The 13,513-nt window shown below is 37.2% G+C and overlaps 1 protein-coding gene across 1 annotated transcript in view; it reads left to right on the forward strand.

The window, feature by feature from the left end:
- Window positions 1–12,062: 12,062 nt before the first annotated feature.
- Window positions 12,063–13,513, forward strand: part of SEMA3E (sema domain, immunoglobulin domain (Ig), short basic domain, secreted, (semaphorin) 3E) — a 264,619-nt gene continuing 263,168 nt past the window's right edge. The window contains exon 1 of the mRNA XM_008579274.1: window positions 12,063–12,777. Within this exon, the coding sequence (XP_008577496.1) occupies window positions 12,663–12,777 (115 nt within the window). The 5' untranslated portion in view covers window positions 12,063–12,662. The remainder of the gene's footprint in view (window positions 12,778–13,513) is intronic.

The raw sequence follows: 13,513 nt of genomic DNA on the forward strand, positions 1-13,513 counted from the left end.
GCATTAAAAATTACAATTAATTATATTTAGTATTTATTTTCTCAGTAATTAGATCTTATTAACTTTTTGACTTCTAATAAAAAATAGAGTTATTATGATATAAAAGAAAGATTTCTGATGGAAGAGCTTTCAAGGCAGAAGAAACAGCAAGTGCAAAGGCCCTGTGGTGGCACGTGCTTTCCCTGGTTGAGAACTGTCCAGGATGTCAGTGTGGCTCAAGTGGGATGAAGGAGGAGGAGAATAACAGGTTGAAGACATACCAGGAGGCTGGATCAAGGAGGACCTCATAGACCACTATAAGAATTTGACGTTTATTCTAATTGATATGGAGCAGTACAGCATTTGTGGGAAGAGACCATGACATTTCTATTTACTGAGATGGGAGAAATGGGTTTGCAGATAAGGGGTAAAGGGCAGGTTAGAAAGCAAAAGTTCTTCTTTGAACATGTTATGGTAAAGATGTTTATTAAACAGTCCAGTGGAGATGTCTAGGAAACAATTAGATATACAAATCTAAAGTTTAATGAGTTGTTGAATGGTTGAATTTACTGATGTAAATTTGGGATCCTCAGCACTTAGATGTTATGAAAAACCATGGTCTTGAATGAGATTACTAGAAGGTTCCATTGAAGAAGCAGTACCTCTAGGAAATAAATATGGATTTGTTACAGGTATTTCACCTTACACATCCATCAACACTGGTTAATAAGTCTCTGTAAGGCTGTCGTCTTCATGCCTAATGCTGAAGTTTGAAGTACACAGGGTGGGTAGTCAGAACAGAAAAAGGATGAGCCTGAACAAGCACCCAGTGAGGACAGATGAAACCAGTGTCCGCTCTTGTTGCCTCTTGCCTTGGGGATGTGGGTGTCCTGCAGAAGCTGGATCCCTTGGTCATGGAGTTAAAGACACACATGTGGCCTAGGAGACACAGAAGCTAAAGGAGGTTACTGGAAATGTGGAGCATTTGCAGGCCTGGCAGCTGCCATGTAAACCAACAAATAAGCATTTGTGTGTCTGTTACAAAATGACTGCTGTTTCCTTTCCACCCTTCAATGCCTCTTGTTTCCACCCTTCTGGGCCTCTTGTTAAGAAATATTTTCTGAACAGAAGTCTTAATGTTCTTAGATCTTAAATGTTCTACAAAGAACATTCAAATCTCCCAAGAATCTCCCTTTTGATTCATCCTAACCAGGAAAAGGCAAGAAAGGGAATTCTGAAAAAGGTAGTTCAGTTTAGCCAAGTAAACACATTGCAAATTTACCACAAGGGGTGAGTATAAGTCGAGAACAGATGAGGTGGTAGGTCTAAATCCCATGGCATTAAAAAATGAGGGCTACTAGAAAGTGTCTTTCAAAGTAGTGATCATACCTTTCTTCATTCATCCTTGGTTATTGCTGCCTACAAAGAAGATGAGACTGTGGGATGGAGACCACCTACTGGTGATGGATGGACTACGAGATAGAAAGTGCTCACGTCAATAGTGATCATTACTCTGCCACACCAGCTCTGGACTCACCCTTGAACTGTGTTTACAAAAAGGAAAAGTCAAAATTTGTCATATTTAAATCATTGTTGTTTGGGGTTTTCTATCACCTGCAACCAAACAAAATTCTGTTAGAATGAATTCAAGTGAAAATAAGGCAAACAAATGAAGGCAGAATATGAACAACATTTTGAAGGAATTTAAGTATAAATTGGAACACGGAATTGGATTCCTAACTAGAGGATAAGTGAAGTTAGGGTGAGATTTATTTTTAAGATGGGAAATTTTACATTTATCTGTGAGGTTGGGGATTATTCAATAAAGAGAAATTATTTGATCCTGTAGAAAAAAATTAAATTAATGCAAAGAATTTTGTACAGAGTAATGAGAAAAATGGAAAAAAATCTAAGAGTATTATTTAGCTAACTTGAATGCATATTCAGAATGCAAAAAATTTATATTTGACTGATTCTTATCCCATATCAATGTTAATATTATTACAGTTTTAAAAAAACTACAGGAAACAGCATTCTGGGAATTTAAGAAAATTTGCACAAGTATTTATCAGGTAATCAGAAAGAAATAAATGGTATGCTATATTTTAATGCTATAAAGCTTACTTTACTTGAAAAAAAATTGTAGACACTTGTTTTAAAACTTATGTCACTTGGGAAATCTTTAATTTTATTTTCACCTTTATTTGTAAAACACATTGTTGTTCCTAATATTTTAGTCCTGCATAAAACTTATCAAGCTTATTGTAGGAACACGATACACTAATGAGCACTAATTAGCTTAGCTATTAAAATTTCATTCAGTAGTTTTTATTGAAATTCCATTTTAATACCTTTTCTTACAAAGATAAGTGATCCACCTTCAGATCATTAGGCAATGTATTGAAATTCTCCTGCAATTAATTTAAAGCATAGCTCTATGCACATCCTATACTAATTTATCCTTGGAAACATGTTAATTTATAATACAAAGTGAAATCCTAGGTTGAAAATATTCTTTCTGCCTAGTTCTCTGAAGAAAGACATTGTTTTATTTTGTTTTTATCTTTAGGCAAGCAAGTAGAATGAGGTTGGAGTTTAGAGTAGTTGATATTTTCTGTTCATATTTTTGTACTGTTTATTTCCTATTATATATATGTGGTTATATAAAAAGGACATGGAGCAATTTCATATTGTCAGATAGTAATACCTGATAATAAAACCCTGAAAAGCAGCTATGTCCAGAACATAAAATGTCACATTATCAATGGATAAAGCACATTCTTTATTTTGTAATAAGAAATAAATTGTGAGCACAAACAGGCTTGTAACTACAGCTTCGTTGACCACTGAAAACATGTAGTACCAGGCGTGGCCTCCACATGGTGCTAATGTTATGTACAGGAACACAAGCCAGAACTACCTGGAAATGCAAAATAAACACTCATATCGTCCATCCAAAATAACCCCAATAATAAAACGACAGTTTCAAATAAAAAGTCACTGTATCTGAAATCCTGCCTTATGTAAAATCTGACTCATGTATAAAAATAATTTGCCAAATCATTTGTGGAAACTGTAGTAAAGCTAAATAAAAGGTGACATGAAATAATTTTAGATTTCTTGCTTCATTTTTGGGATCTCACCAATGTACTCAACATCATATTCTATTTTCCATATATTGTTTTCTTTCTTCCGTGGTTGGTTATTTGGAATGGTGTTAAGGAAAGGAAGTCTTTGGAGGGAAAGAGCCTTCCTAGGATTTTTGCCAGGTTTATTCTTTGGCCATTGTGATTCCTTTGAGCTCTAAAATTCACATTCAAATCCAAACTATGATTTATTTAGAATATTTTATTTTCCTGTCATATTGTTTAAAGTTAGTGTTTGTTTCCGTTCATTTTAATGTGAAACAGGTATATTCACCAAATTAATGGCAGCTTTATGTAATGTATAAAACTTTATAACCATCTGCCAATTGTATGACAATTGAAGATACTATAAAACATTATAAAATATTTGGCCTTTGTGCTTAGTTTCTTGCCAACTGACTAATGGATGATTGTATTGGCTTTGTCTAAATTATTCCTCTTCTTCTTTCGTAGTGTAATACAACTTTTTTTTTTCACATTATGCTTACACATTGGCCATTCATACTATGTCAAGACAAAGTGAATGAAGAAAGTGATCTAAATAATTAACAGAAAGAAATTAATTGGGTCTCTAAATATCTTAAACCCACATATAGTGCCTTGCAAATAATGCTCACTTAATAAATATTCATTGATTGAATCACTCCATGCCAACTGGTTTGGGTCTGGCTTTCGTAGTGGTAGTTAAAAAATGATGTCTACTACAGAGAAAATGAAAGAGGACTCAAGACTTAAAAGTTAAAAAATTATTACGTTGAATTATCACTTATCTTCCTCCCTCCCTTTCTCCTTTCCTTCCATTCTTTTTGACCCCCCCCCTTTTTTTTTTAAAGGGCAGAATTTAAAAACTGACCTTGACAAAATTAGATTGCTTATTGCCAAGGCAAAAAAAAAAAAAAAAAAAAAAAAAAAAAAAAAAGAAATATGGGTGGTCTTATAGTCTAGAATGAAATTAAAGAAACCTTTGGATGGATAACTTCTTTACTAAAGTTTATGACATTTAGTATTAGTCTTATACCTAGTCCACTTCTTAAGTAGACAGAGAATAAAATGTTGTCCTTAGTTTATGTACATTAGTAGGTAACATTGTTTGAAAATGTTGGAATCTTTTGGACAAAATAACATAAACATCAGTAACTATCTGTAAGTGATTTATTACCCTTAATACTTTCTTGGAAACTTCTTTTCTTGCAACCATAACTAGAAATATATGTCTCTCTGAGTGTGTATATATACATACATATATATAACACACACACATTTTATATATATATATGTTCAAGGGTTCTTTAAAACGTTCATGGAAAGATTCATATTACCTTTTAATTCCATTTTTCCATGAACTTTTTGAAGTACTTTGTATATATATTTCCAGAAATAAAAATAACCATTATTGCCTGATAATTTTTCTGAAAATATTTACTTTCATAGTTCTCTTAGAAATTTGTTCTTTAATAATTTTGCTTATTGTATTTAGCTCCAGTGTTTGCCTCATTGCTAACCTAAGGTGATACTAGTCAAAACTGATAGTCTGCAAGTAACAGTATTTGATCAACTAACCATAGCACTAAAATGGGTGCAGCTGATCCCTTATGACCTGCAGTTGCATAAGGAGAGTGTGCTCTTCCATCTGACACAATCTGGGATGAATGGTTTTATTGGGTGAATCATAGATGCTGATTGCTGATTGAAGCACCAACTGCCTTGAAAGGTTTTATTTTATAAACATATATAATTTATTATTAATATTTATTAAAGATAGGTTCCTGCTAGTGTAGTATTTGGAGGAACAGATATGACATCTTTCATAAATCATATTCTCTGCAAAGAGAAATATAACGGTTGGAACACAAACCCTGAAGTCTGAGTTTACAACAGCAGTTGTGCCGCTTCCTGGTATTTCATCTCAGGCAAGTTACTTCACATCTGTCTCCTAGATTCTTAATATGTGGAAGTGGTAATAAAAATGGGACCTATTGCACAGAAATGTTTTCTGGGTGCTATGGCTTGAATGTTTATATCCTCTAAAGCTCAAGTTGAAGCTTAATTCCCAAAATGGTATGTTAAGGGTGGGGCATTCAAGAGGTGATTAATCCATTCAGGGGTTAATGGGTTAATGGATGAAAGGGTTATCAAGGGAGTGGGACTAGTGGCTTTATAAGGAGAGGAAGAAATATGTTTGTATGCTTTTGTCCGTCTCCATGTGATACTTTGCACCATCTCAAGACTCTGCTGAGAATCCCCACTACGAAGAAGACCTTCACCAGATGAGCCCCTCAACCTTGTACTTCTCAGCCTTCAAAACAGCAAGAGATAAATGCTGTTTTCTTATAAATGACTCAGTTTCAGGTATTTTGTTATAAGCAACAGAAAACTGACTAATACACTGTGTTTAACTTGGTTATATATAAATAGGCCTTGTATGGTGCCTAGATATAGAAAACAAATTAACAGTGATAATTATTTTTATTCCTTTTAAAATAGAATCAGTTTGAGGTACAGTAGTACATCTTGAGAGTACTAGGAACATATTACAAACAATTCACCACTGGTACCATCAATAGCTCACAAACATATATTACAACAGACAAGAACCAATAAATTATAATATATTATGAAAGTTTCTGTTATATTTTTTTAAAAGCAATTGATTGGAGCTCTGTTTTTTTAATGAATTCTCCTTAATCCATAAGGAAGAGTGTAGGGAAACTCCCAGCTCTTACAAATTAAAGGATTTTCAAAATTAGTAACACCCATAATAATTTCATTTTACCACAGAAAAGTCATGAGAATCATCATTGCCATTTGATGAAAAGCTGTTAAAGCTGGTACCTGGCTCAAAACGCTTCTGCAATTCTTTACTATCAGGGTCCTAAAAGAAAATGAGACTACACCTCGTATAAGCCAGTAACAAAGAAATTAAAAATTTTATGAAAGAAAATTTTTGCTCAAATTTTATGTCTTCGTTTTTCTTTTTTTTTATAATAACAAGTCAGAATCGAAAAATAAAAGGCCAATTTGTTGAATTGTTAGCCAACTACATGACAACATCACAATGGTATCAGCCAAACTGCTTTTAGGCTGGTGAATGGATTGGATCCTGGATGGTAAGAGTTGATGGAATGCCGTTCTCTAGAGCCATTCTCCGTAGCATTCAAATCAAGAGTGCTTTACTGTACTTATCTATTTGTCCTCACCTTCTTGAATCACTGAATGTGGGAAATAGTCAAACCAGACTCTGGATCCCTCACAAGTTCTATGATATAAGGCATCTAAACTAAATGACCAATAAAAGCATCAGCAGTCTTGGCCTATAAAACCCAGGAGTGGTGATGGTGGGGCCAGCAACAACAGCAGGTCCTAACGGTGGGACATTTGAGATGCTCCAGATTTTAAATCATTGAGATAGCAGGAATAGCAGGAGCAGTAGAGGGATTAGTGATGCCACAATGCCATGACTACCACCGAGAAAGTTTTTTTTTTTTTTTGACAGGTAAGGGAATTGCAACCCCTGGCATGGTGTGGTCTGCACCACACTCAGCCAGTGAGTGCACCAGCCATCCCTATATAGGATCTGAACCCGTGGCCTGGCACTACCAGCGCCGCACTCTCCCGAATGAGCCACGGGGCCGGCCCCACAGAGAAATTTTATCCTTAATTCTAAGAAGGATCATCATCATTGCTATATTGTGATAGTTTGGCTTATTAATGGTTTTAATTATAATGTTCTTGAGGTATAGCAACATTCTTGTGTACAGTGTTCAACTGGAAAAGCTGACAGCACATTCCACTCTATTTTAAGTGTAGTATAGGAAATCACCTCTACTTGGCCCCCAACTGTCCACATCTCTTCCTGGCTGTATTTGTAACTTCTGCTGAAGTAAGTTATAAGACAGATAGGAATGTATATAATATCAGTGACTTGCTCATAGTATATGTTTGTGCAAGAGTATGTTTCCCAAAGCACAGGATATAAAGTGTGTGCATTTAGTCAGGAGAGGCTATGCTATGCCATGGTAGCAAGTAAATCAAGTAGTTTAATATAACATGTTCAGTTCCTGCTCATGTAAAGTCTGTTGCAGGTCTGGGTAACTTTTATGGCAACTGTCCCCAATGTGGTGATTCAATAATACAGGATGCTTCAATCTTGTGGTTCCACCATTTCAACGTTAAGTGCTCCTCCTCTGCTACAGAAAGGGCTTGCGAAAGACAGAAGAATTTCTTAGGAGTATTTCACTGCCTCAGCCCATATGTGATACACATCACTTCTGCTCCTATTTCTTCAGCCAATGTTAGTCATATGACTTCACGTAACTGCCTAGGGGCTGGGAAGTAATAGCTTCCCATACATCCAGGAAGGAAAGAAAGAATGGATATTCTTAAGGATATTGGTGAGTACTGTCTCCCACTGTATGCAAGATAATTTTAAATGGTACAGAGTTAAATTTTTACAATTTTTGTTTGGTTTCTCATGTATTTGAAAAATATAAATTGCACATCAAGCTTATAAGGTAATGGTTTCATTGGTTTCATTTTATATAGATTTAAAGTTTGTTTTTGTTTGTTTGTGTTTGTTTTTTGGCAGCTTTCTGGTTTGAGGAATCCAAATCCTTAACCTTGGTGTTATCCCAAGTGATTTAACTGACCAGCCCTAAATTTAACTTAAATTTTAATTGCAGATACTATGCTATTATAATAAAAATGGTGAGTGATAGAGTTTGAGTGTTTTCTTCTCCTAAAACTCATGTCAAAATCTGATCCCCACGGGGCCGGCCCGGTGGCGCACTGCTATAGTGCGCCACTTGGGAAGCGCGGTGGCACTCCCGCCGAGGGTTTGGATCCCAAATACAGACTGGCCGCTCACTGGCTGAGCGAGGGGCGGGAGCAACACCGAGGGTTGCGATCCTGTTGCCGGTCCCGGTCCGGTACAGGGCAACACTGAGGGTTGTGATCCGTTGCCGGACACAGAAAAAGGAAAAAAAAAAAAAAAACAATTAAAAACTTTTGTGTTCTACTTTAAAGGACATTACTGAGAAAGTGAAAAGATAACCCACTTAATGGAAGGAAATATTTGAAAATCTCATATCTGATAAAGGACTTATATCCAGAATATATAAAGAATTCAACAATAAAAAGACAAATAACCCAATTAAAAACTGGGTTAAAGATTTGTTTGTTTGTTTGTGGCTAAAGAATCCCCAACTTGGCAATGTTAGGAGCAGTTTGGGTTATGGGAGCGGATCCCTCATGAGCAGATTAATGCCCTGTGGGGGGTGGGGTGGATAGTGAGTGAGCTCTCACTATATTAGTTCCCACAAGAGCTGGTTGTTTAAAGCACCCTGGCACCTCCCCACTCTCTCTCTGCCATGTGATCTGTTTGTACCCATAGGCTGCCTGCCTCTTTCCACCACAAGAAGCAGCAGCCTGGGGCCTGTGCCAGATCCAGCTGTCCCAGAATCATAAGCCAAATAAACCTCTGTTCTTTATAAATCACTGAGTCTCAGGTATTCTGTTATAGCCACTCAAAAACGGACTAATACAGTGAATGTGGCAAAGAGATATCTAATGTTTGGATAAAACTGGCATAAAGGAATCTCTGTAAAACTCAAGTCTTAGTATATAAAACTTCAGGCAAACCAGACATATGCAGTGGGGTGTAGGAATCGGCTCTTTTAATAAGTATACTGCGGGGGCTCAGGGGCAGTGGGACCCAAACCTCCCAGTAGCCCCTTTTATCCCCCCGCCATGGGATGAACAAGAGAGGGAACTGGTAGGATCACTCCTGCCACCCTAGTAGCCAGGAGAACCTGGGAGGAAGGTGAGGATGCCACCCACCTATTCAGCCCCACAGAGAGACACTCAGACGGGGCAGGGGTTCCATGAAGCAGTTCCGTTTATTTTCACACAAGCACCTGCTTTTATAAGCATATGGCAAGAGGATTTCCTAACTTCAGCCTATCATCTTAAAGGTCCTGTGAACACGCATCTTGCTCTAATGCTTTGCTATTGCAGTCATGCAGTGAGCACGAGCGTGGAAATATCTTTTATCCAATAATTTTAAACTATGTCTTTCCTTGGTCACTCCCCAGTGGCTTCCATCAGGTGCCATCTTTATCTCTCCTGTCCAGGAGAACGTTTTTTTTTTTTTTTTGTCTTTTTTTGTGACCGGTACTGGTAAGGGGATCGCAACCCTTGGCTTGGTGTCACCCACACCGCGCTCAGCCAGTGAGCACACCGGTCATCCTTATATAGGATCCCAACCCGCGGTGGGAAGGCCGCCGGGCTCCCAAGCGCTGCACTCTCCCGAGTGCGCCACGGGGTGGGCCCGGGGCGAATGTTTTCAACAGATTACATACGCGTATGTGGGTGGGGTCGTGGCTAGTTCTCTGCCCCAGGAGGAGGTGTGTGGCCTCAATGCCCCAACAGTATGCTATGTGATTTAGCAGCCGATAGTCTGGGACCACCTACCAAGAAGAATTGTTCCAGAGGGCAGTAGCCCCTCTGCTGTTAAAATTGGGTAACCAGTTACAGAACCCACTATGGGGGAGCCTAGAATTTCTGATGAGCTCCCTATTTCCCTTTTCCCCCTCACTACTGGATTGAGATTATTCTTCAAACAATGAGATGACGAGTAACAACGGGGGGTTTTGGAATGAGATCCAGCAAGCACCACCTTCAGAATTTGCCATTTCTCTTCTAATCCAGTTTTCCATGTTTCTATGATATTAATCAGACTGGTAGCCTGGCTACTATCAAATTAAATACAATAATATCTCCAGACACTTATGCTAATCTCAAAGCTCTTCGGTCCACTAAAGCTCTTCACTCATGGTTGATGCTAAGTCATTTTTTTTTTTTTTTAATTTCATGTTTCACAAAGGTATTTAGAAATTTCTCCTGACCACTGTGATTTTGATGTCCTGATTTATATGTAATATTCTTGGCTTATATGTAATTATTAATAGAAGCCTCTTTTACTTTCAAAAAGTGTCTTGGTTGAGTAAGTTATATGGTGACCCTGCTCCTGAGGATTCTTATTCTTATATTTTATGATGTGCATGACTAATTTGGTCCCAAAGACTCTTCATTCCAATACTAATGTCTAAAGCCACATGGGGAACCTGAGGTTATGGAATCCTGGATGTTTAGTTTTTTTTAAGTCATTTCTTGGCATCATCGATATGTTTTCTATAGGATAGAGAGAAAGAGAAGGACACATAGAGGAGTTAAAGGAAATAAGCAAGGACATTTTTGACTGACAAGTCAAAACACATTTTGAGGAACCCAGAAAACCTATTATTCTGGAATGTACAGTACTTCAAAATTTGTTCCTAACCTAATTAGAAAGATGATGTAAAGCGGAAGATGAATTTTGGCATTTAAAACATTTGTTCCCCCATTGACATTTAATGGTGTGAATTTTGTGTTCTAATGAAAGTTTGTGATGTCTTACACTGCCTCAATTCCACAAGAGACTTAGGACAGGCACTGTGCAAACAGAATTTCAGTTCTATCAGAGTAGCCATATATTTGTAATAGACGTTACAGGCACCACATTTACTTTTTCCAGAATCCTACCATTAGATAAAACATATAAAAGCTGCTATTTACTATCTAGTTACTTCAATTATGGAAGAAAGTAAAAGAGGATTTAGAAGGTACAATATAGCATATTTAGATCTGTAGCTCATCAGACTGGCTTTAAAAAAATGCAAGTGACTACAAAGACCACCCCAGGTTAAAAGTCTCTAAATACTTCATGTTGCTTTACTGTTAAATAATGTTTAGAGTGTGTTATCTTTTGTAGACCTTGGAAATCTAATTATTTATAATATCCAGTGACATTTACATTTTGCTAAATACACTCTGTTTGTACAAGAACATATCATGCTTAGAAAAATGGGTAAAAAAATTCCTGGCTTGTACATTTGCTTATATATAATGCAAAATATCAGGGTGACTTGGGTTATCTTTTTGTTATAATTACACGATTGAGAAAACATAATTCTCGAAAAGTATGCTTAGCCATTACCATTTAAAATACAGGATAAGAAAAAGTTATCATAGTTGAGATCATTTGTTTACCATGTAACTGTCAACGATCACATCAAGTATCTATACAAGTTTATTGGTATCTTAAAATAATACCATTCATTTCCATGCCACCAGCTCCAGAGTATTTGGTTTAGTTTTTGAGATTGATTGAAAGAGATTGGAAAGTTCACCTATTGTGTTAAGCTTATTTACACAAACATTGTGTCTCAGAAAATAAACTCTGAAAGTGCATAGTGGTTGAACCCTAAGTATTTTCTAATACCTGCTTACAGGGATCCATTGGGTAGAGAATCTCAACTTTACCTAGGAGAAAATTATTTAAAAATTTAATTATTCTTAAATTTGAAGTGAAACTTATGACTTGCTTTAGGGAAAAAATAAAAATAAAGCTTTTAATTTGATTCGAAGAATTTGCCTAAGCAAATAATTTGTTAGTTCTAACACATCTATGAAACAGTAATGGATGTCATTTTTTTTTTCAGGCTCTCAAAATATATTTTTCTTAAAAGAGTTAAAAATAACATTTCTAAGATGGAAGCAATTAAAAAAAAAAAAAAAGCTTAATTGTGAAAAGACCTATATGGAAGCAGTGAAAAAATCAATTTGGGTACTGAATGGTTACAAATAGATTGTTTAAAAAATGAAAGTGTATTTATTCAAGCATTAATCTTGATGAGTGAGCATTAAAAACCCTTCCTGATGCCACATTCTTGTCTGTTATGTACTCTTAAATAATCAGCCTATTATATACCACCCCCCCTCACGAATCCGCCCTCTCCCCTATCAGCACACGGACTTCTCTCTTGCCTCTGAGTAGCGGGGCTGGTTATAAGCGGGAGGGAGTCAGGGAGGGAGGGAGGGCAGGTGGACCAGAAACACCTCCTAGAAACAGCAAGTACGCTGCTCAACCCTGCCTGAACTTTCCTGTAAACAGCGCACTGACAGAAGGCATCCCTGCTGGGTGGATCCTGCGACTCCTAGAGGGAATGGCACTTCTTGTTTTTAATTAGCGAGGTGAAAGGTGAATTAAAACTAGCTGTTTGGCAAGTCAGTGCAAGAGGCTGACTTAGAGAGCAGAAGAGAAGAGCTCCACGGGGGAAGGCAGTGCGTGTGCTTGGGGTTTTTTTGTTTTTGTTTTTTTCCTGAATGAACCGCTTGCCGAAGTGACTATAAAATACAGCTTCTTCCTGAATCTACAGGCTTAGTCACTGAAGAGAGCTCTAGATAGGACACGGCTCTGTAGACTCACTCCTTGGAATGTCCTCTTGCTCCCGGCTTACAAACAACCGTCCGGAGGAAAGAAAGGCTTTACAGATTCAAATACAGCCTGACAAGTGGCAATTTGGAACTGTGCTTTCTGATGACAACGCGTTCCATTTCTTACAAAGCCTCTCGCACGCTGCCCCTGGAGGGAAGTCCTAAGTAAAACTCAAAGCCACCTTAAAGTGAGGATCGGAGGGCTTGCAGGGTGAGCGCAGCAGCATGGCATCCGCTGGGCACGTTCTCACCTTGCTCCTGTGGGGATACTTATTGGAGCTTTGGACAGGAGGTCACACAGCTGATGCCCCCCATCCCCGGTTACGCCTGTCACATAAAGGTAGGTTACCTTTCCAGATCCTTTTGTTTAAAAAGAAAAGAAAAGAAAAGAAAAAAAGTCACATAACATACGTTTATGGTCTTCAAAGACCCTTCAAATGCACCTGAAATTTTTTTTGCAGAACTGACCTAAGATTCTAAGTGCCTGTAATTAACATGTCATACTTACCTCATCTGAAAATGGTGCAAAATCGCGTGCCAACTTAGAGATGTTATTTTGTCTTGTAAATATTAGATTTTATTAATGAGAAGTTCACTCACTAGGGGATGGAACAGAAGAAGGTAGGAAGCAGGTTGTAAATAGCCTTGAGAGGCTGAATCCACCAAGTTAGCAGTAGGTATTTAAATACCAATTTTTGCATTATGGAAAACAAAGGTGTTGAGAAAGGGCTTTATAAATAGGCGTGCAATTTGCTTTTTGGTTGTTTTGTTTTGTTTTGTCTCCATAATGGGAATGAGAGAAAGAGAGAGAGAGAGAGAGAGAGAGAGAGAGAGAGAGAGAGAGAGAGAGATTCCTGAGGATTAAAATGATTCCCTGCCTATGACAACAAAGTCACCAGCAATTAAAATGACTAAGAACTAATGTAAGTTAGCTACTCAGTTGAAGTGATTATTAGAATTTTTTTATGTGTGGTAAAACAAAATACAGTTTATTGGCAATTCTGTAAACTGACATATTGATTAATGTATTATTGCTCACTAGCATCTTTTTAATGTAAATTCATACTGCTTTACTG

This window comes from Galeopterus variegatus, unplaced genomic scaffold (genome assembly GCF_000696425.1).
Source record: "Galeopterus variegatus unplaced genomic scaffold, G_variegatus-3.0.2 Scaffold0, whole genome shotgun sequence".
NCBI lineage: Eukaryota > Metazoa > Chordata > Mammalia > Dermoptera > Cynocephalidae > Galeopterus > Galeopterus variegatus.